The 24,869-nt window shown below is 40.3% G+C and overlaps 1 protein-coding gene across 15 annotated transcripts in view; it reads right to left on the bottom strand.

Moving 5' to 3' along the window:
* Positions 1 to 19,499: 19,499 nt before the first annotated feature.
* The window catches only part of MAP2 (microtubule associated protein 2), a 245,981-nt gene continuing 240,611 nt past the window's right edge, over positions 19,500 to 24,869 (bottom strand). For all 15 annotated transcript variants that reach the window (XM_081937821.1, XM_081937827.1, XM_081937822.1 and 12 more), the window contains 3 exons: positions 23,481 to 23,562; positions 22,054 to 22,166; positions 19,500 to 20,541 (listed from right to left, as the gene is read on the bottom strand). In XM_081937821.1, coding sequence (XP_081793947.1) covers positions 20,326 to 20,541; positions 22,054 to 22,166; positions 23,481 to 23,562 — 411 coding nt within the window. In that variant the 3' untranslated portion in view covers positions 19,500 to 20,325. The remainder of the gene's footprint in view (positions 20,542 to 22,053; positions 22,167 to 23,480; positions 23,563 to 24,869) is intronic.

The raw sequence follows: 24,869 nt of genomic DNA, 5'->3' as shown, positions 1-24,869 counted from the left end.
GGGGGAGGGGACACGCCACCAAACGGATAGCATACTCCCAGATCTGAAGTGGAAAGTTTGGGGGCAACAAGGGCTTCTCGAATTTCCATCCTTAACAACCATTAACTCTAATTAATTCATTCCCTAGAATGGCTCCTTCTTTATGCAGTAATATTTCCACTCTTGGCTGGAGGGGGGGCTTACAGTAACAATTAACTTGCTGATAGTCATATAATCTATTTCTGGAAGGGGAAAGACGAAGAAAGCAAACTCCTCCTTAATCAAAAGTATCTGTCGAAATTGAAGCAAAGCAGTATCACAATCACAGGAACAGATTTAGGAAGCATATACCACATTTCTCTTCCTATTTTATTCCATAACAATCCTGTGAAGTAGGATAGCTGCTCATTTAGAGAGCTTTCCTGGCCTTATAGTATTGTTTGCAGTGATTGGCAGCAGCTCTCCAGAACTCAGATGATAATGTTTTCCCAGTCTCCCTCCCCTCGCCTTGTTGTCCCCCCCATAGATAGGGCAGAGTTTTTTCAAACTATATTCTGTGGACCCCAGATATTCACTGGAAGACTATGGGATTTTATGAGAGACAACCAACCAACCAAGAAGTAAACAAACAAATGTGTTTCACTTAAACATAATTGAAATTTCTATCATGTGAGTTTTATCTCTTGATTTGGGATATACAGTAGAAGTTTTTTTTTTTTTTCAAACAAACAAACAGGTGCCAATAGAAGAGAATATTTCTGGCTCAGGATTCAACTGTAGGGTTCTTGGTGCCCTTTGATCTTAGTGCTCTTGTTGCAGACATTTCATTACCAAACTAAGTAACATTATCAGTGTATCAAGCTCAGAGAGCACCAAAGACTCCACAAATAAGTTCTGCAAAACCTGTTTTGCCTGAAAAAGTTCAATAACTCCAGGCCTAGGGTATAGAATCCCAAAATGTGGAATCCAGATGTACCAGCACAAGTCACAGCACAATGTCTTGGCATCCATTAACTTTCTTCCACAACATAATTTAATATATTGGTTTGGTTTATTTGGATTTATATGCCGCCCTTCTCCAAAAGGACTCAGGGTGGCGTACAACATTAAAAAACACACATCCCAAAAGTTAAAAAAGATTAAATCCATATCCAAAAAAACAAACCGAATTTAAAAAAAAAACAATACATTTAAAATAAGTTAAAATTAAAATTAACAGGCCAAGCTGGCTTGCTGGAAAAGCCAACTTTTTAGGGCGCGTCGGAAGAATCTGAGGTCAGGGATTATGCAAAGCTCCGGGGGGAGCTCATTCCAGAGGGAAGGCGCTCCCACAGAGAAGGCTCTCCCCCTGGGGGTCACCAGCTGACACTGCCTGGCCGACGGCACCCTGAGGAGGCCAACTCTGTGGGATCGTACTGGACGGTGGGAGGCTATTATTTTTAAACAAATATATTCTTATTCTGGTTTGCTGCAGTCAGCCACATATTTAGACTGCATTTGGCATTTCTATGCACCTGTCAAGTTCTTTCCAAGGACTTGGGATAGGCAGCTACTGTTTGATTATGTTAAAGGTATAGTTGCAAGTGTAAGCTGTTCTGAGTAAAGCCATCTTTGGCAATTAACTCATGGTGAGTTTGTCAATGCTGATGGTGTTCAAGCAGTGCCGCAGTTGTTTTGGGATTGCAACCAAGGCATCTATTGCTATTGGTACTACCTTTGCTTGCTTTTGCCATAGTAGGTTTTTGTATTTTGTTATCTTATCCAGTTCTTTCTCATCTCTTCTATTTCCAGGTATTGACTTGATTTTCTTATAGTCAGTTCTTACGTCTGGGATGTTATGTGGCAGGCACCTGTCTGTTTGAATTCTGAAGTTCCAGAACAATTTAGTTCCTTCATTTTCTATGGCTTTCTCTAATTTTATGGTCCCACCAGTTCTTGCTTGAAGACAAATGCTATTTCTTGCAGATCTTCTAATGCACCATTGTTGCTATTTTGTCATGCTGTTGCTTGTATTCAGTGTGTATGATCTTCTTGTAGCAGGACCAGGTGATCCACTGTTTCTTGAGCTTGTTTGCATAGGTGGCACTTACTGCCTGTTGCTGTCTTCTCAACTCTGGCTTTGTATGCATTTGTTCCTAGGGCTTAGTCTCATGCAGGTAGAATTAGCTCCTCTGACTCCCTAATTTCCTGCTCTTAGTCATTGCCAGCTCCTGTTATTATCTGCTTTCTCTGCTATTTTTTAATGCCCTGGATGTGCAATGCTTTGTCTTCCCATGCCTCCTTTCTCTTCTTCATTTGATCTTTCTTGTAGGCAAGTTTGGTCTCTTCAGTACTCAGTATGCCTTCCTGGTATACTAGCTTCACTGCATCTTCTGTCTTTCAGAATGACTTTCAGTTATTCTTCCAAAGCCCTTATTTCTTCTTCAGCCATCCAATGTACTTGCAACATTCCATGTTCACCCATTTTCCTTTGGTAGGCAGAGCCTGTCAATGCCTTGCACGGATGAAGGGATTGATTCATTGTCATTATTTTTCTGGTCTTCCTATCAGGCTTTTAGTTCTATTTGAATCCAGTCCATTTTCCAGCTCAGCTCTCCTTGCCCAGGTGTTAATTGACAATTGTATTTCCTCCACTGTGTTTGGACATTAAGATCTTCTTCACTTTTATGATCATAATTTCACTTTTAACTTTCTTGCTAACTTTTGTGTACTTGGTGGTGTCAGCTTGAAGCTAATTTGTTGAAGGAGAAGGAGTGGCAGAACCTAGGGGTGGAGTTAAAAGAGAATTTAGCCTAGAATCCCTAGAATTGACATAATAGAGATTCTAGATTGATCCATCTTTTAACTCTGGCCCAAATTCTGCCACTTCTTCTCCTCTATTTGTAGTGATCTTCTCCATCAAGACTCTAGATGCTAGGGAATCTTGATTCCTTCAGTTCTCATTATTTTCCCCCTTTTATTGTAAGAGTGGTACATTTCTCCAGTCCAAACTCCATTGTAATCTTGGTTATTTAAAAAGATAATGCTGAGCAACAATTCCATTTCAGATGGTATTTTTCCATACAGCTTCAGATCATCCATGAAAATGAGGCTTAATAGCTTGTCAGATATTTTGGATGTTTAATAGCTATAACCTGACTTATTCAGTATTGTTGACAGAGCAATCAGTGCAATGAAAAACAGTAGTGGTGTTAGTGAATGTACTTGAAAGGTTCCTATCTTGATATTAACATCTTCCAATCTATCACCATTGATCAACAACTGTGTCTTCCATTGTGCCTTTGGTCTTTGCACAAAGCTTCTGATGCTTCTATTGACTCTTGTTATTTCTAGGCACGTTATTATCCATTCACTTGGCAGAGAGTCAAATGCCTTCTTGTGATCAATGGATTGATAGAAACATTTCTTAGTCAAGTGAAATTAGAGATTCTGCCTATAGAACCTGGTGATCTTCTTGGCTATAGTTACGTTTGTTGCTTTATTATTTCCAATGGATCGATCATCCTTCTTTCTATGTGATATTTCTTGATCAGGAATTTTTTTGATTTCTGTTCTAGCTTACTTTAATCTGATCTTAGCATTGTGATCTTATTTCCCAGCCTGATTTTCCATTTTGGCTTGGCTTTTTTCTTTTTTATTGATTTTGCATCCCATGTATTCAGTTATAACTGCAATTGTTCTGTACACAAGTTGCATTGAGCTGTTTCTTATATTTGATATTACAGTATTGGCATCTTTTAATGCTTGTGCTAGCTGTTTCCTTGGAACAAACTGTAATGCAGGCAATCTCATTCTGTTTTTTTTTTTTTTTTTTGCTGTTCTGCATGCTCAGTAATTCTTTGTTTCAATTCTTCTTTTTAGTTAGAGTGCTTTGTTCTTTTTGAAGAGAAGGCAAAGGAGAGAGTGCCTGGTTTGGGAATGAAAATGATTCAAGAACTATGCTGACTTCCTCTCCTGTTGATTCTCGTAGTTTGCCTGTATAATTTGTGCTATTTCTGGCAAGTCTTCAATTTCTTGGCTTGGTAGCCCATATCAAAATATCCAAAGTATTAACTGAAGACATTATCATTAACAACTGCCAACATTATCAGTTTAAAATCACATTTTGTTTGAAAATGGAGACATCTTTTTTATTGATGGTTAGCTAAGTACCAAGAAGAAGTCTTTCTCTTTTTATATTTATACAATTACAAGCTGACAACTACAGATGTAGCCAGGCAGAAGTGTTTTAAATGTGAGAGGTGAACACATTTAGGTCTCCAATTAAATGAAAACGAGAAAGGGACCTGACTCAACTGTTGATACAAAATATAAGCTTGGCAGTATTTATGGAAGATCTTTAATGTTCCGGGAATACAGGAAAGAAGCTCTTCTCTTGAGATAAATATCAAGTTGGAGCTTTGTCATCCTCAAAAAATACTATTCAGATTATGTTGAGAAGTCTCTCTGGCCCACAGATTATGAAATGAGAGAAATTTATTAGTTTCCCTCTTGAGCACTCTTTGAGCAAATGTATTCAACAGGAGTTGAATCCTCATGTTGAAGGAATGTTCTCCATATGAAAGACTTTCTCCACAACAGTAGAAATTGAGAAAACCAATTTATTATGAGAAAGTGCAAAGATTACCATGGATATACTAGTCTCTCAGCAACCTCTTAAATTTAGAAGATCTCTTCCTGTGAATTCTGGAAATGCAGTGAGGCAAAGATACTTAGAAAAGCAACAGCCACAAAAATTATTACCTAAGATGATAAGGAAGACATTGGTTATAAAACTTCTGCCTGGTTGCATTTGTAACTGTCAGCTTATTATCATCAAAATAGAAAAGGAGAAAGAATTCATCTTGGGACTTAGTTAACCATTAAGAAAAAGGTGTCTCCATTTTCAAAGGAAAGGTGATTTTTAGCAAGTAATTTTGCATACTAGAGATGGTTCGGTAGTTGCTATGACACTCATGCTGTGTTTTATGACTGCTTTGATTCTATGCAGCAAATAATCAAAGGACACAACACAAAATAAATAGATATCTTTAATGCAGAGGATATTAGAATATATATCGCTCTCTCATTCTCTCTCTCACACAGCAAACAAGGAAATGTGTGAGAGTGTGTTCTCACAAACAAATTCTCCTTCTGGCCTAGGCATCCAAATTCATTTGCTAAATAACTTTTGACAATTACTTAATTTTGCACCTAATAGAGATGTCACTGTACAGATGCTGGCTAGGGAATTTGGGGAGTTGGGGAGTTGAGGTCCACACATCTGAAAGTTTCCAAGTTTGAAAAAGCACTGTACTATAGTAATCTTTTGTAAAGCTTGCATAACCAGTAGGTAACAGCTAAGGTATAAAGTAATTAAGAAAAATGAACCAGCTGAAGGACATAGGCTTCAAGACATGCTTTTTTTTTGGGGGGGGGGAAGCTGAATTAAAACAATTTTTTTTTGTGATGAATAAGTGTGAACTTATTCATCACCATCACTTTACCACCATTTACCACCTCTGCCTTTCCCCCACCATCTGGGATATTTAATCATAGCTTGCTCTCCCCCCCACTTTTCTCCGAGTTCAAAGTACCACCTGGACATTGAAAAACCCTCCGCCCTCCACTGAGACTCTAGCCCACCAGCTTTTAACTATTAACTTTTATAACATCTGCACCCCTACCCTACGGGGATGGTCAACAACTTACCAATTTATTCGAGGACAGACCTGCTTCGCCTGCGGGAGGCCCCTCTCTCGCAGGTATGGCCCTTGGCTCTCTCAAGGGCCAGCCTTGATGACGGGTTCGTGAACCCCGAGAGGTGGAAGACGAGGAAGCTGAGGGGCTTTTTAGCGAAATGTTTTATACTGTTTTTAGGGGGTCCTGGGAAGGGGGGGGATAACCAGGCCAGGAGGGAAGCCAGTGCCGCACGAACAGGTGAGTCCAGGAGGGAAGTGAGCGGAGGGGGGGGGGGGGAGAGGGAACAAGCTATTCCAGTAGAGGGTTGTTTTATTACAACGGTCGCGAGGAGGGGGGGATGCGAGGACAAGAGAAGATTACAAGGTCGGTTGGGAGACCGTGGCTGCTGGCTACACCCGGTCGTTTGTACCAACCCCCGCAACCTAGGTGGTCGGGATCTACAGAGACAGGGCCTGCGGCTGATGCTTTGCAATGCAAGGTCCGTGACCAACAAGGCCCCCACATTAATGAGTTGATCTCTGAGGGGAAGCTGGACCTTGCAGGAATAACAGAGACCTGGTTGGGTCACGAGGGTGGTTTACCCCTCGTGGAAATGTGCCCACCAGGTTTCCATGCATTTCATCAGCCTCGGGCCCTGGGTAAGGGTGGAGGGGTGGCGGTGGTTATACGGGATGGTCTAGAGCCGAGGGAGTTCACTGTTTCTCAGATACCCGGGTGTGAGTCACTTGGTGTGAAATGGGGCCCAGGGAGGCAGTGGGGTTTGCTGATTGTATACTTGGCTTCTCGCTATACGTCAGCAGCCCTGCCCGAGCTCCTCGAGCTGATCTCGGAGACGGCGGTGGAGATCCCCAAACTTTTGGTTATGGGGGATTTCAACCTGCCGTCGACGGGAGCAGCATCCGAGGTGGCTCGGGAGTTCATGGCTTCCATGACAGCCATGGGCCTGACCCAACTAATTCAGGGTCCCACACATGAAGGTGGCCACACACTGGACCTTGTTTTTGTATCTGAGCAGTGGACGAGTGATCTGGGAATAGGGGACTTAGACATTACTCCCCTGTCATGGTCAGATCACTCTTGTCTCCGGCTAGACTTCCCTGGTGCTACCCCCCACCGCGAGGAGGCGGAACCAGTTTGTCCAAGCTGGTACCGCCCCAAGCACCTGATGGAACCAGTTAGGTTCCAGTCGGAGCTTGGGCCACTACCTGTAGCCCTGACCCGCGCTCGGTCAGAGGACCTAGTGGCCGCTTGGACCGGGTTGCGCCTTTGCGACCTCTCCTACGGCAGCGACCCACCCGGGCTCCTTGGTATACCGAGGAGCTGAGGGTGATGAAGCGCCAGAGGAGACGTCTAGAGAGCAGGTGGAGGTCCTCACGCTCCGAGTCTGACCGAACACAGGTAAGAGCCTATTTACGGACTTACCTTGTGGCATTGAGAGCGGCCAAACGTAGACATTGTGCCGCTCTTATTGCGTCTGCGGATAACCGCCCTGCCGCCCTGTTTAGGGTCACCCACTCCCTCTTGGTGCAAGAGACGCGGGGGGCACCCTTACAGGGAAGAGCAGAGGAGTTTGGAGAATATCTGCAGAACAAAGTCGCTCAGATCCGGAGCGGATGGGCCCCCTCCAGTGGTCTGGACGGGCCGTCAGCAGTGAGTCTTGTGAGTCCACTCTGGGAGGAGTTTGACTCTGTTGCCCCCGAGGATTTAGACAGGTTGCGTGGAAGGCTGTGACCCACCACGTGTTCATTGGACCCGTGTCCCTCCTGGCTGGTACTGGCATCCTGGGAGGTGACACGAGGCTGGCTTCTGGGCCTGGTGAATGCCTCGTTGGGTGAAGGATCCTTACCTACTGTCTTGAAAGAGGCGGTGGTGAGGCCCTTACTCAAGAGGCCTTCACTCGACCCAATGGAGCTAGCTAATTATCGTCCAGTCTCCAACCTCCCTTTTTTGGCGAAGGTTGTTGAGAATGTGGTGGCGCAGCAATTTCCACGTCACCTCGATGAATCCAATTATCTAGACCCACGCCAGTCCGGCTTCCGACCCGGGCACAGCACGGAGACAGCCTTGGTCGCGTTGGTTGATGATCTCTGGAGGGCCAGAGATAGAGGTTGTTCCTCTATCCTGGTCCTATTAGATCTCTCAGCGGCTTTTGATACCATCGACCATGGTATCCTTCTGCGCCGGCTGGAGGGGATGGGAGTCGGAGGCACCGTGTTACGGTGGTTCGACTCTTACCTCTCCGGCCGGATGCAATATGTGTTGACAGGGGGGCAGAGATCGACCCCGAGGCCACTCTCTTGTGGGGTGCCGCAGGGGTCGGTCCTCTCGCCCCTTCTGTTCAATGCATATGTGAAGCCGCTGGGCGAGATCATCCGTGGTTTTGGGGTTGAATACCATCTGTACGCTGATGATACACAGCTGTACATTTCAACCCCAAACCACCCCAACGAGGCTGTTGCAGTGATGTCCCGGTGTTTGGAAGCCGTCGGGGTCTGGATGGGGGACAACAGACTCAAACTCAACCCCTCCAAGACTGAGTGGCTGTGGCTTCCGGCACCTCGGTTCAGCCAGCTGACCCCATTGCTGGCCATAGGGGACGAGCTACTGCCCCCTGTGGAATGGGCGCGCAATTTGGGCGTCCTCCTAGATGCCCGGCTGTCAATGGATGACCATGTGGCAGCCGTGGCTAGGGGGGCGTTCCACCAGGTTCGCCTGGTGCGCCAATTGCGCCCCCTACTGGACCGGGATGCCCTACGCACAGTCACTCATGCACTGGTGACGTCTCGCCTAGACTACTGTAATGCTCTCTACATGGGGCTTCCCTTGGGACGCGCCCGGAGACTGCAGCTAGTCCAGAACGCGGCCGTGCGGGTTATCATGGGGAGGTCTAGATACTCCCACGTAACACCGCTCCTGCGCGAGCTGCACTGGCTACCTGTGGTTTTTCGGGTGCGTTTCAAGGTCCTGATTACTATCTTTAAAGTGCTCCATGGCACAGGACCTAGTTATTTGCGGGATCGCATCCTCCCACATACATCCCTGCGGCCAATCCGCTCTCACAGGGAAGGCCTTCTCCAGGTGCCGTCCACTAGGCAATGCCAGCGGGCGGCGCCAAGGAGTAGAGCCTTCTCTGTGATGGGCCCAACCCTCTGGAATGACCTCCCCCCCCGACATTAGAACCACCTTGGACTTCCGCTCCTTCCGACAAAAATTGAAGACTCACCTGTTCCGATTAGCTGGCCTGGCATAATTATAAATGTTACAACTATGCACTCCTGGAAGCATACTCTCAACTGGTTATTTTAAGGGTAATGTTTTAATGTTTTAATTTTAATTGATTTTAGGGCTTTTAGAGCCATATTTATTCTTCTGTACAGTACTCTTAATTTTAACCTCCTCCACATATATACGTATATTTATAGTTATATTTATATTTGTATTTTATCTGTTATTTGTTGTGTGGACTGTACACCGCCCCGAGTCCCTTTTTGGGAGAGGGGGCGGTTTAGAAATGCGAAGAATAAATAAATGAATAAATAAATAAACTAATATAAAAAGACCAGTTTGGTGTAGTGGTAAAAGTGCTAGGTTAGAAAACAGGAGACTGTGAGTTCTAGTCCTGCCTTGGGCATGAAAGCCAGCTAGTGGGTGATTTTGGGCCAGTTGTTCTTTTTCAGTATAATTCATCTCACAAAGTTGTGGTGGTGGGGAAAATAGGAGGAGGAAGGAGTAGTGGTATGTTTGCCACCTTGAGTTATTTGTAAAAATAATCGAGATGGGATGAAAAAAATCCCAAAAAACATGATGGAGGTCATTGATCATTGCATCTATCAAATCAGATCAAAAGAAGATTATTGAGAATCTCATTAAATTAAGGGATATGGAAGGAATATTTGCAGAGCAAATATTTATCCATCAAGTGCATTCCACATCCGTCCACCCATCAAGTGCATTCCAGACTGCAGAAAGCCAGACTGACACAGGAGTGATGAATGTTTTATTATGGCAAGAGTAAATTATGGCAGTCCTTTCCAAGGAGATTTTCCTGGACCCCAAAACATAATACTTATTTCCAAACGCTCCCTTTTCAGGCAAAATATATATATATATATAAAAGAGTCACCGTAGGAATCCCAGATGCTCTTGGAGAAAATCATCCAGACTCACATAAAGATTTGAAAGCACAACTTCAGTTTGATAGTTTAGTGTAGGGTTAAGCCAGAGGTGGATTTCTGCCGATCGCCCCGGATCAGGCGAACCAGTAGAGGCTCCGCCCACCCACCCTGACACTTCTGCGAATGCGAGCATAGGCGAACCAGTGGTAAAATAAATTGAAACTCACCACTGGGTTAAACTGAAAAATAAAATAAAAAACTGTTGGAAAAACAGGGTGAGAGCAACTCTATTGATCCTTATGGATATATGCTTGCCTTTTGACAGTACTGATCATGATGTCTAAGTGTACCAGCTCAGTGGGTATTCCACTTTTATCTGTAGATGATCACAGAGAAAGCATTGAAGAAGCGTTGTTTTGTCCTTTGGATCCTTCCATTAGAAAATGCTGCAGAGTTTTTATGTCCTTTATGCTGTTTAACACAGACATGAAACTGCTGAATCTGAAGTGCGGTATTCTTGCCAATTCTATTTCTCTGTTGTCAGAATCAGATGCTGCAGTTCCAGGGCTAGCCTGCTATTTCCTTGATTCAACACCGCCCCCCTCTGAATCAGTGAAATAACCCTGAATTTCAAGAAAACTGGGTTCTTTTGAGGTTTTATTGAATCAGCAATTGAGTACATTTTTTTTAGATGGGAGCCTCTTTAATGTAGCATTCTGTTAGCAAGCTGAGGTGGCTTTGCTGACACAGGATTGGCTGCCAATCACGGCTATTCCTAAAAAAAAAAGGGATCACCAGAGTACAATACTCAGATCAGTCCATATGGGCTCCCCCCCCCCCCCCCCGGGTAAAGCAGAAGTTGCAGCTAGTGCAAAATGGGTGGTAGCTAGATTCTTATCTGATGCAACATACAGGAGTCATACAACATTGATTCTAAAGGAGCTGCCGACCAATCTGAGTGCAAAGTATTAATGAGGCAATAAACAGTTTAGGAGTTGATATTCATGGGAACCTGAAGGCCTAAGAGTGATGAGGCAGGAATCAATGCTTCCCAGGCTGGAAAGAAGCACCATGTACAAATGTCAGAAGCCAAATACACTTTAAACTGGAAGGCCAGAAAAGAGGGGGGGGGGGTCACTGAGAATACACATATAAAGCCTCCCTTCAGTTCGAGGCTTCCTTCTTGCTCACACTAAAGATCATTAAAAAGGTAAGTCTCATCTGGAAATCATCTGCTGAATCAGGACAAGAGCTAATTCAGAGTAAAATGTCTGAAAATCAGTTACTTTTTGCCAATGCCTAACAAGAACATTCTTAGTGCAAAGTAACTACCATTAGATATGTCAAATATAATTTTAAATAGCTGTTGTTTTATTGATTATTCCCTATGATTTTTAATGGTGGTCAAAGAAGAAATGTTTTAAGCATATAAATGGAATGTCCCACTGTGCAGAACCTGAGGGGGGGAGGGAAGGAAGAAAATGAACTGTACAATTAATAAACAAACAAGCCTCCAGCCCCAAAATAGCAGTCATTTCAAAAGTGACATTAGTTGAAACATAAATCTCTATCAGATGAACTTTATTATAGTCCTAGACCATACTAAAAACCAAAAGCTATTTAGCATGACCAAAATAATAGTAAAATATCAGAAGTCATTGCATATACTGTGGAACAATCACTAAATTGCTTGCGAGCTTGTTAGGCCCTGCCAGAATTTGCAAACTGTACAACAAAACTTTGCTACAAACATAGAAATTGATTCTTATATGAGCATAGGAATTATAAATAAAATAAATCTGCATAACCTTGGTAAGCAAATAGAGAAGATATTAGGCTAATGATATAGGAGGGCGGGAGTTATTCATCTGATAGCACTGGCAGGGCATTGAATAATTACTTACATGCAGCTTTTCTTGACTTTTCTTTCTCTGACTCAGGTAGGAAGAATATTCACATTGGCTAAACCTAATGGCTCTCCAAATGAGGAATTGTGATACGATTGAGATATTGAGCTGGTTTTAATTTTACAACAGGTTATTTGCAAATATGTCTCTTGGCAAGGAGGCCTGCTCATTTGGCCTGCCATGTCCAGAACCATTGCCACAGTGCAAGTGTGGCTTGGTCATAGCCCAGCTTCAAGTTCATCTCAGTGGAAAAGCCTTCAGAGTCCCATTTCTTGGGAAGTGGGTTTTTTTCCAGCTAGAGTTAGAAGTTTTAGTTAATATGAGAAGACCAACTCATTTCAAAAAAGGTTAACTTTGGCCCACGTGCAAAAATACTCAGACGAAGGCCAGTCTCAACTTTACTGATCCCTATTCCCTGATGTAGACCCTGTTTGAAATAAAGCAAATAACTTGAAATATATTCCATAACGATTTGGGTTGTGCATTCTGTTATCACCAGTGTTTGCAATGTGTGTCTGCTTGTCAAAAAGGCAAGATGGTAGTTGCAACAACATGATTAGAGTCACAACCCATTGTATTGTGTGTGCAACATTGATACACCCACAAAACAGGGAAGGGTTGGCTCATGTTTTCAAGACTGACATCTTTTCTTCTTCTTTTTTTAAATTCCCTCCGCAGAAAGCAGTAGCTGCCAGACAATTGAGTCTCAGATAGATTCTATCATCTACATGCAAGAAAAATGCAGGGGGGAAATCAGTGTGTTTTAAAAAACTAAAACATGTTTTTTAAAAATCAAAATATCCTTTCCTGGTCCTGTTTTAGAAACTAAGCCAAATTAAAATGGATGCTGAGCAGAACCACTTTATTGCTTGAAGTCATTAAGATCAGCTATATGGCTGAGATTCAGTATATGGCATCATCTAGTGGTTGAAACTCCACATTACATCTACTTTGCAGTAAATATGGCAAGACCAAGATGCATTTCAATTCTGAAAGTACATCAAGGGTTTTTTGTGGTTCTACATTTTGGAGGGAAGACATTTGGACATTTGCATGAGTTTAGACTAGAGGCTTGTACAGAGCTGGTAATGAGACTGAAGAAATGATATTGATAAGCTTGAGTGTCTTTGGGTGTTTTTCACCTTCTCTGAAATATGCATATACACAAACACAATCACCCAGTGGCTGTTAGCAGGCTACTTGAAGATTCTTTCATTTTATTAGCTTTGGATTGCTAATAAACCTCTTGAAAACATTAGCAATTTGCCTTGCTTTTTTCCACTGTAATTCCTTACTTCAAAACTGCAGCCCTACCTCCATTACACTAAATGCCAAAGAAGTTATAGGATGGATGTACACTACCCAACTTTCCAGAAACATGTTAAAAATAGGGAATATAAACTGTGTTGTAATAGAGAAGCAGATAATTTCAGCACTTTCAGAAAGTGAAAGAGGTTGTATCTCTTAAAAAGAAAACATAAAAGTTTCTTAGAAATTTATTCAGATTGTTCTTCAGGTATCTGTTGAAAAATAGTCATTTTAGCAAAACACTACTAAAAGAATACCTTTATCCATTTCTATTATCTCAGGCAGGCAAAAAGCCTAGGTGTATCATTCAGCCAACCACAAGAGGGCACCAAGGGGATACAGAAAACCCTCTTGCCTGTCATCTAGTGGGCATTTGCATTTTTGCAACACCTGTCAAGTAGTTTTTTTTTTACAAAAACATCCTCTTTTGTTCATCTCATTCTTCTCTTAACACAAACACAATGCACTGATGTTAAAGGCCCTATTCTGAAGAACCAGTTTGGAATTGTTTTCAGTTCTTGAAAGGGCTGTTTGGATCTATTTAATTCAAAAAGAATTTGATTTAACTAGGAAGTAATTGTGTTTAGAATACAATAAAGAGGAATGGTAGGAAAGAGTTATCAGAAGAACTCACCCATAACTCCAATTGCTCTTCTATCTCAAATTTCCACCAATTCTCTATATAGTAATTTTTGGATCCAGATGCAAAAATAATTACACTGGACAACAAAGGTTTTGCTTTCTGAACACTTATACACAAAAGTCTTATAGATTTTTGGCTGCTAAATCACATAAATAGTCTGTAATGTAATCTATCTTGTTCCATTTTATAGAAACCTTCTGTTTTTGCTATTTTTCTTATAATTTTAAGTTTACTAAATTTCACTTGGATTCGGTTTTGTGTGGTTCATGCATATCCAGGCATGCACTCAGGGCCTACTGCATAACATCTGTGAAATTGGTAGAGTTTGGGCATGTTTAGACTGTGAATGGATGCTGCCTGGAAAAGCTATAAAAGCAGCTACTGATGCTACTCAATTGATGTCAATTTCCATATATTTTGATGCAATTGTTGATACGTTCTATTATATTGTGGTGAGTAGATGTTTAAACCTCAAAGACACAGCATTACTAGACTTGTTAAGAAAGTGCATGAATTGTATGTCATAGAAGATTCCCAGTCATCCAGGTAGAATTGTCTGGTAGTTGAGTCATAGCAACTGGACTTATTTTCCTGTTGGTCTGAGATGCTTCACAGCCCATCCAAGCAGCTTCTTCAGCCTCAATATGTATGAACTGTATTTTTGTTGTTAAGGCTGGTGATCAAGACAAGACCTGTGCTCCCCACATTTATATTGTAAGATGTGCTGCTTGGTTCAGAAAAACTTGGGAATCACTTGGAAGGCATTTTTTGGGGTGTCCACAGATCAGATAAGTCATCAGCAACAATTGGTTCAAAGCTCTGTTAGTAGGGCCCGAGAAAATAGCATAGAAAGCATTAAAGATTGTTTTCTTGGTAACTACAGAGCACCAAATTGCATTTAGCTGGTTGATAAACGTTTTCTAGCATAGAAGGCCATGAAGTGCAACATGTCACTGATTATTCATTTTCTGCATTCATAGTTGTACTTCTTTCCTGAAAATCTAGTCATACAGTGATGAACATGGTGAAAGGTTTCACCAGGACATTGGCACAGTGGAAAAAATGGTATCAGGGAAACTAGAATCCATCAATGGTGGCTATTTTGGGACAGTGCAGTGAAATGCATCAGACGCTAAGTATAAAAGAAAATCAAAATACTCATGCAGCATGTTGAAAATATTATGCAATTAAATACATTATAGTCATTAAAAGTTAATTTTATATTTCTCAAGATTCCTATATGATACCGCCATTCATAAATTATACTTGTGTTCAGTTTGAAGGTTAACTACCATAATCACCAAAAGGTTTTAAGGAAGCAAAACATCTGAAAAAAGATCCTGTCTGGGTGACAAGACACTGCTGTTCTGTTGCACTATAGTTTCTGGGGAAATACCTGAGATGTCAAGCCCGGCTTTCTTTTACCTGAAAACTTGGTATTCCAAAATATAGACAGTCCTGGCAGTACCAGATATTCCTGCCAATGTGTCAGAAGTGGGAGGTGTATTTATTCATTCATTCCCAGATGAAAGCTGTTTATATATGTACAAAAGACAATCTCGAAGGAGAACTATAAGATCCATTCTAATATTTGGTGCATGTGAATACATTGTACATTTAAAATCATCCCCACAAACACTTTCCTATCTTGTATCACCATTGGAATGTCACTAGGAAATTAATACATGCCTCTAAAACATCTAAAACATCAAACACTTAGCTTGATGGGTTGGAACCTGCTAGGTTCAAGAAGCTAGTAGACACAGCAAGTTATATTATGAGCCACGGTGGCAGTGCTTAGAATGCAGTACTGCAGGCTACCTCTCATTGCTGACTGCCTGAAATTTGGCAGTTTGAATCTCACCAGGCTCAAGGTTGACTCAGCCTTCCATCCTTCTGAGGTGGGAAAAATGAGGACCCAGATTGTTGTGGGCAATGTGCTGACTCTGAAACCGCTTAGAGAGGGCTGGAAAGCACTATTGTTATTATCAGGATGACTTCCTAGGAAACAGAAATTGCTCATCATTCTTTCCAAGAGGAGACATGGGAGACTCCTTTCTTTAGGCTAATATCCTAATATTGCAGTGTGGAACAGCAGAGGATATAATGGAGAAACAGAAACCTGGGATGCAAGCAAGTTGATGACAAGCGATTTTATTTTGCAAAACAATCACTATACAGCAACAAATACAACTGCAAGTTGGATTGAAAAACATGAACTACCTAACACCAGTCATTCAAAAAATGCCTCTTTTATGATAACAGGCTCCAGAATTACCAGGAAAGGAAAGAATTCCACAGGCTTTCTCACAGCCTACAGTATATTTTAAGAGAGAGAGAAAGAGAAAGGAAAAATCCCAGCACTCTGAAATGATTTTGTATTTCTCTTTGCTAAAGTTGAAGTGATTGCTAGGTTTTACCTTACCAAATTTGCAAAATAGTATTTTTTTTAATATAAGAAACTTTGCTTGATTATTTTATTAGTAGTGATCAATAGTCTCCTCTAAATTGTGCTGTTGGTGACTTCCTGTTTTATTTTTTTATTTTTACAACAACATAGAAACAATTTGCTATTTTTTTTTCAATAAGCATTTCAGGAATTGTTCAGATCTTTAAAAAAGCTGTTGGTGACCAACCAACTTTGCATAGTGGTCTTCTTGAAGCTCAGCAACTCCCATTTTCCCCATTCTAGGGAGCAGCAATACTGTACTCAGTATGTGTTGTGTTGCATTCAGTTGCCCATCATAAATCACAAGCCTGGATTTATCTGATAATTTGGTTTACTATTTCACTCTTAATATATTTGGAAGGAATTTTAGTGCCTAGTAAAATAGAAAAACCTCTAGCATGCCTGGTGTGACGATACATATTGATCCTTTTGAATATTTTCTTGACAGAGAGACTCATTTGCAAACAGCCGGAGGGAAGGGCAAGTTGTAATTATAAATGCACATCATGTAGGGTTTTGTGTGTATGTGTGTGTACAGATACACATGCACACATTTACACTTATGTACCATCCAGCAAATAAAATGACAGCTGGTTTGGTCCAGAGTTGATAGGAACAATTTCCGTATCCTTTTCCGTACCCTTCATGCAGTGAGATGCTCATCAATGTGTGAGAACTGGCTCCGCTAGCTGCTACCAAACAGCTGATCAGACATTGCAGCGCTACTCTCCTCTTATCTGGCTTGCAAAATTCTGGAAAATTTAACAATTAGTTCTTGCAAACTGGTACAAGCCAGCTGCAGCATACCACTGCCTTTGTGCCTAGGCTCGCACAACACTGTAGTATTATAGGCAGAGGAGAGAGGGGCTCCTGCCTTGTTATGGGTCAGCTTTAGTACATAGCTTTGGTTATAGACTTTTTTCTCACCTTTGCTGTGTATTGCTAAATACGTATTTGATTATTGTACTTGACCACAGAGCTTACTAGTCAAAGTTATTGTGTCATGCCTTAACAGCTTTAATTATCTTTAATAGGGAACAAGCAAAGAAGAATTTCTGCAGAGATGATCCAATGTTTTGTGTGACCATGTCCCTTACAGGGCTTACTTTGTGCCGTTAGTTTTTAAATCAAGCCTACAATTGGCAGTTAAAATTTCAGTGTGATTACTAGCCAGGCAATGCCCGCCCTTGTCCCCAGTACAAATCTAGAGTCCTGTAACATAGTACATGCATTTCTTATATTACAGCATTGTCCCCTTCTGGCTCTTCAACTTGTGTAAGTTCATCAACTTCTGCTATTCTTTCTATGGAAAGACAATTATGATTACCAGGACTTAGCTTCAAGATAAGATAAAACTGCAACATGGAATTAATGACTTTGGACACGTATGCGTGGTAAACAACTTTATCATCTAGAATGTGTTTATATCTCAAAAAAGCAGATTACAAAATAGTCACAGATTAAACACTGTTCTGACTGGCTGACACTTAGCATTGTCCACCTCAGGTTCAGTAGAGCCATGGATCCTCTTTTGCTCTAAGATTGGAACAAGACATAAAAACTCAGAGAGGCTTCTGCAGGAACCAACAGCACAGAGTCAGAGTGACAACATTTCATTAAAAATACTGCTCTTTTTGACTTTTTAATTTTTTTTAAAGCAGCGGCATGGAGCCCACAGCAAGATTGGCTCTCTTGTTCTGATCCAGCAGGGGTATTTTTATATATGTAATCAATGTTGTGTTTGAGCTTCATAGAGTTATCCCAAATATCATAACAATCACAGAGCAAAACAGTCCTCTTGACTGCAGGCTAACTTTAAAAGAAAAAGCCTATGCAACTGCATTATAAGCAGTAGGATCTTAACATGAGGCAGCTTCTAAGATGTAACCTATCAGGCTATTTATGCATTAGTCTATCCTCATGTTATCTGAACAAGTACACAGATTTACTTGTTCCCATTCATTTACAAATAAGAGCTTGACATTAAAGGCTCTATTTTAAAATTAGGATCCAATTTAACCCTATACCTATTATAAAACAACTCCGGAGAAGTGCAAAGAATCACATTTGTGTATCTAATAAGTTCATCTAATGAGAGCCAGCTCCATACATCTTATGAGATTGTATGCAATGATACATTTGTTAGCTTTTATGATGATATGAGCCTCTTGTTTGTTTGCATTGTTGATGTTTTTCTTTGAAAATAATTGAAGCATCATTCTTGAGACACACTAGGTAAATTAAAATATTTAAGAGGTAGCCCTTGTCCAACAGCTTCCAACACACAAAGCCATCCTAATGAACCATTTACATACAGGTCAGCTTGAGAACATGCAAATGTAATATAGGTGATTTTAAGGAAAATGCCATAAAACTGCAGGGTAAAATAGGGAACAATTATCATGTAGTCAAAACTAGCATATATTACATGAGTAGACGGTGGTCCACTTATGCATCACATTACCAGACCATCTTGTGTATTCTTTTAGTTTCCATGTAGTCATGGTGGAAATCCCATACACTCCAAGTTAAGTGCCTTTTCTCTTATTAGAAACACTGTCATATACTTTTTATATTGTTTCTGAAGATTATCAGTCCATCACCTTGGTTATCATAACTAATGAGCTTACATATCAGGAATCAATATAAGTTATGAATGTGACTCTCTAGAGCCTTGTTCTACTAAGGTGCCCAAGTACATCAATGCACAGATGTAATTTGTAGAAATGGAATAACTTCTGAGAAGACTCGTTGTTGTTTCTTGGAATTTCAACTTTAGCAAAAGAAAAAAATAATTTAAAAATATCACTTGTACTTCAGTGTTTTTTAAGATAGAACAAAATCATTACTCTAAATGGTATTTTTAAAATATTGAATTCAAAACTATAGTTTTGAATAGAGAGGGGGAGGGCAGGAAGGCAGGAAGAAAGAAGGAAAGATAAGTAATACATAAAGTCAGTAATGGCAAAGAAACCAAGGATAGGTAGAAAGTAAGACGACTTTTTACAGCATCACAGAAGAGACTTGCATCTGGCACTAAAACAGGGTCACATTTTGAGATGTTACAGAAAGCAATTTCATGCTAAACAATCTCTTTTTTTGTATTTGTAAAAGGTTGAATAGGGAAATAAAATCCCTGCTAACATCTACTTTTACAGACCTAAAATTGCAACACCAAAGGGTGCAAGAGACACAGATACTGTGAATAAAGAATTAGAATATTCAAGTATGAGGGGGGTATCACAAATGGCTACACAGATTGAATGAATGAATGAACGAATGAATGAATATATATATATATATATATATATATATATATATATATATATATATATATATATATATATATATATATATATATATATATATATATATATATATATATATATATATATATATATATATATATATATATATATATATATATATATAGTAAAATACTGTATCGAACAGATGAGAGAGGACATGAAACCAGTAGTGAAGACACAAACCTAGATGCTTAACTAATATTCTAATCTGACATAACTCCATAGCTTAATTTCAGTAACTGTTTTAAAAAAGAAAGAAAATGTTGCTTCCCCGGTACAGCTCATATGATTTCCCCCCACTACTTACTTAATTATTAGTTAAATAATTTATTGTAATCAGCTATACACTGACATAATCATCCAACTTCCACAACGTTAATAACTTAATTGCCTCTTTCTTCTACCCCTGTATGTAAAATAACCCCACCCTTTCTGAAGTGTTGGCATCACTATATTTGCCCTTCTGCATGGTCCTCAGACTCCTGTTTAAATTAACCTGTTGATAAATTACAAGTGGAGATGCTTCTTAATTCCATCCATCAACAAAACGGTCAAATGAGCAACTCAAGGGATTGAACAAAGCTCTTCAAAAAGTGGTGGATGGCCTTCAGGCACATGGAAGGTCAAAATGCATTGTTATCAAAGTACATACTCCATGCAAGACAGAGCAGAGCAACAATAATTGTCCAATGTAATATACTGCAATTGTACCCATAGAAAAGCCAAGATCTTCCTGCTGTAATTGGAAATTAGGCCAGTTTCTGCATCTATATGGATCTTTCCCCCAGTTTTTATTTTATGATTACTACAGTCTTGGGATGTGACTTAATTTTAGACATAGTAAAGAATGAATGTTAACACCTGCTCAGAGCCCATTCCTGGCAAGAAATCATGCCTAAATATTGTAACTTCAAACATTGCTAACAAAGCAAATTCACAAGCCCTGTTTAGCGAGGGCTGCAGTGACATCTTCAGCCAGGGTTGCAAGTTGAGGAGATTCAAGCAGGTTGATACTGCCGGAGGAGGAGACGTTGCTGAGCCTCCGAGGGGAAGCCACACTTGATCGGCCAGGAGATTGGGTGATGATTTCAGCGCCATGGTCCACGCGGGCCTTTGCGTGTTCTCGGAAATTGAGTTTCTGGCTGTCGATCTGTGCAAGGAAGGAAGGTGCAAAAATAAAATGCAGGAACTGCAGAGGTATGAAGCTCCCCTGAGACCAATTTCATTTTAATTTCCTTGGAAAAATTATCTCAATATTTTCTTGAGTGGCAATCTTCCCTGGTCAAACTTCAGAAGGATATTACAGTTGTGTCCTTTGCCCAGTTTCTTTGTGAAGATGTCCTAATTTCATCACCAGAAATCTCCTACTGCAGAACTTAAATGAAAATGAAGATATGTGCAAGAATCATGTGGGAAATGTTGGAATATAAATTTTGTTTTGTTGATCAGGACTTTCCAAATTAATTAAACGATAGATTAATTCATGACAGATTCCCTGGGCTAAAATAATTTTTTAAAGATAATTTGTACTCTTTGGACATTCTGTATATGCTTTTTAAGATTGAAACATTGATTTAAATAATATTTTAACTTTTTTGTTTAAATCATAAAACAAATACTCCAGCTTGTACAATGTAGTTAATGAAAACCACATAGTTAAGCTTTGTAGGGATCCAAAAATCAATGAGTTTCATAGGAACATAAAAAATAAATATGTAAAAATGTGTCCCCCCCGGGGGAGATTTAAAAGATGGAGAAGTAAATCAATGTTTGTTAAATTTTTGCATTTAACATGATTTTTTTTCTTTTAAAAAATAGGAATATTCAAAAAAGAATTGTAATGTATTCCATAACAAAAAGGAGACTCTCAAACCTGACTCAACTCCATAGTTGCCTGCACCTGCTGTTGCTCGCAGCTTTGCCAAACAGTGATGGGGGGTGGGGGTGGGCGGAGGGTGTAGATTCCTAAGGGTGGAGGGAGGCTGTGGAATGCAAGTGAACTGTCTGTTGCTGGAGAGATGTTATCCAACAAGGCCAAGTAATGAAGAATGTTTTGACCGAAGCAGACAGCTTGTCCCAAAGCAAAAGAATTGAATTCAACTGGTGAACTATGAACCAATTACCCAGAAGGGAAAAGGGGAGTTAGCTATGTATGTTTTCCCAGGAAAAATCCCAGAACTGACTTTGCTTCTGCTGTGCCTAGATGGATTTTTCAATAAAGCTACTCTTGGTTAAAGAGCCGGGAGTTTCTTTTGTTGAATGTGCCAAATGGGACAGTTGGCTGAAACAAAATCAAACATGCAGTGAAGATAAAATCTGAAAAATTTTGTACATAAACCAGTGGTCACAGTGTAAAGCTTTGACTTCAGAGAGGAGGCAGGAAATCTCTGGAACTTGGATATGGCATAATATGGGACTTTTCACCCTTGGGAATCTCCCTGCTTTTGCGAGTCTCCTCTGAAGGAAGAGCTAAGCAATTAACTCAAGCCTAACGGGGGACACCTAGGAACCTCTATCTCTATGTAAATCACTGCCATTTTTACCTATAGGACTATGAAGAACTCCAGAATATTCAACAACTCCAAAATATTAAACAAAAGAATAGATAATCCATTAAATTAACATTGACAAGCTGTCAAATGTATAACCCTTGATGTCTTACCTTGATATTACCTCCTCCAGGCACATGGTGAGCATTGTCAAGGGAGCCAACCTTGGCTTGGGCCTTTTCTTTAAAATCGAGTCTCACACTTTCGATTTTCACTCGACCCCCTCCTATAAGTTATGGGGGAAGGGAAAATACTTTAAAAGAGCACAGTTCTTCTGGATTTAGAATTTAAATAGCGTTTAAACCTACTGTGTAACTTATTATTATGCACTTCAAACTGAAAAAAAAACATTTAGTATATGATGAGAACACGACAAATGAAAAATAAACATATACACACAATCCACATAATTGTAGACAAAAAATTTATAGCAGTGGGCCTCATGACTAGAAAATATGACTATTATTAGCTAACATGAGATATATCTGCCATACAAATCGAATCTGAGATATACAGGAATTGGTGAATTTTCAGAGATTTGTATAACACACTAAATCAGTTTGTGGTTTGGCTTTCTGCAGTCTAAACCCAATTCATGGGCTTCATTGTGGTTAATAAGAAAAACCTTAACTACATATTATACCAATGGTGTGGTAAAGACTATGTGACCTTCATTTAACTTCAGCCATCATAAATGAAGCAGCACTGCATCTTGGGCTTATTTTTATTTTATTTTAACTATATATAACTGTATTAACTATAACTATATTATATTTTAACTATTAACTATTTAACTTTAATTAAGCCACTATGACTACTTACAAGTGCCCCATGATATAAATTAGATGATAGATAGATGGATGGATACTTTACAACTTAAGTCACTGCAATGCTAAATATAGGCAATATGTATGTTTTTAATGTTAGAAAATGTGTACAACCAATTACTTCATGTTGGTTTATCTATTTTAAAAGGCTTGGTAAATTTGACTCCAATGATTTATCTGCAATTATTTGGTTTTACTGGAAAAGGGAAATTTTCTTTAAAAAACCTTTGTGAATTATACCTACCAGATATATTGCTTATATGATTTTTTCAGCACACATTTCACCAATTACCAGACTGGTGTAATCAACCTTTCTTTAATTTAGTTCCATGTACTTCAATGATGTAATACAGGACATAGTTGAGAAACCACTGTAAAATCACAAATTCCTCAAAGAATGCACTGAGAAGTAGTTATGACCAATCTACTCCCTCGAGGCTTTTTTTATGAGTGCTCTTGTGTTGCTCATCTTCTTCCCATCTCATTTATATGAGCTGGGCTGATGGATAGGCTTTGCTAGAGACCCCCTTCCGCCTACCCTGCCATGTAGCAATGGCAACAGACCAGATATTAGGGAAATGGAGGATGCCGTTTTCCCCAATAATCCAGACATGGTTTTGGAACCTGATTGCCTAGAAATGAAACTGTAGAAATTTACAGAATTTCTGGAGTTTACAGAATTCCATTTCCCCTCTGGAAAATCTTAGCATTACCTGGCCTATGACGGATATTCTTCAGGGAACCACATTTAGAAGTCACATGACTCAAGTCTATCTTCTTGGTTACAATTTGCACCTGTTTAAAATATACAAAATATATCTGTACGTTTATAGAGAGCTATAGACACAGAAAAAGATGCATTTTATATCTGTAGGAAGAAGAAAGAAAAATAGAAAAGGTAAGTGTCTAGTATGAAAAACACAGAATATTAGAAAGAAATAATGGTACAAAAAAAGGAATGATATCCAGGTTAATACAGCAAACATCCCATTGGAAGAGTAAATTAGTGGAGTCATTTGAAATCTCTTTCATTGATGTGTAAGGTTATTAATCAGGAAAGTGAGATTATTTTTAAAGATGAAGATAAGATTTGCCTCAGTGCTGTGTGTAGAAGTATGTCTTTTAAAGCTTCCATTTTCCTTAGGCAATCATGATGTTTTATTTTCACTGCCTGACTTTCTGCTCAGGACATTTTTTTCTTCCTAGACTATTTCATAAAATTCCTTAGCTCCTGAGAAACATTAGTGGAAATATTGTCTTATAATTTTGACATGTGAAATATCTCAAAATATTTAAGAGGAGTTCACTAGATTGCTTGGAGTAAGTTTGCTGAAAGGGTCAAACCACTCAATTGAACAAATGACTCCTAAAATAGCCCTAGATTCATGTATCTCCCACTGTGAAGTGAAAGCATCTTACAACTAGTTAACATGCATTGTTCAGTGGCTATGAATGCCGTCTGGTAAGATTAGGACCAATGAGTGATCAATCCATTTCTCTTACCTTTGAATCAGTGACAATACACCTCACATTTTAATCAATGGTAATTTTCTGTTGACATTATTTCTTCAGAACTCAGGACTTGTAAGACTCTTTTTCATTTTGCTTTCAAGCTTTGATTAATGATGGAATTCAGAAGAATCAAAGCAATTAGTCATTACATCAGTGCAGTGGCGTAGCGTGGGTTGTCAGCACCCGGGGCAAGTAATTTGCGCCCCCTAACCTGAGGGCGGCCCGACTGCAGCTGCCCCTTGCTCCGCATCAGTCAAGTGAGGCTCTCCATGCTGGCCTCCTGCCTTCCTCCCGAGGAGGAGCTCGACAGGGCAGCGGGAAAAGGCTCGACTGAAGGGAAGCAGGTGCCGCGGGGGTGGGAGGCGCACCGGGGGCTTCGGGAAGGCGCCGGCTCCCCGGGGCGCTCCAGGCGGAGCAGGAGGACGCGGTGGCGTTGCAGCCGCGGGCAGACGGAGCGCAGCGCCGCTCTCCTTCGGCTCCTGCGGGGGCGGCGTGGCGGGTCTTGGCGGCTCCGCTGGGAGGTAGGCGGTGCGCAGGAGGGGCCTGGCCGGGCCGGGGCTGGGGAGCTTAGTTCGCGGGCCAAGCCGGGC

This window comes from Natrix helvetica (assembly GCF_964273705.1).
Source record: "Natrix helvetica genome assembly, chromosome: 1".
NCBI classification, from domain to species: Eukaryota; Metazoa; Chordata; class Lepidosauria; order Squamata; family Natricidae; genus Natrix; species Natrix helvetica.
Note: the sequence above shows the minus strand (reverse complement) of the source record. Positions and strands in the feature narration are given on the sequence as shown.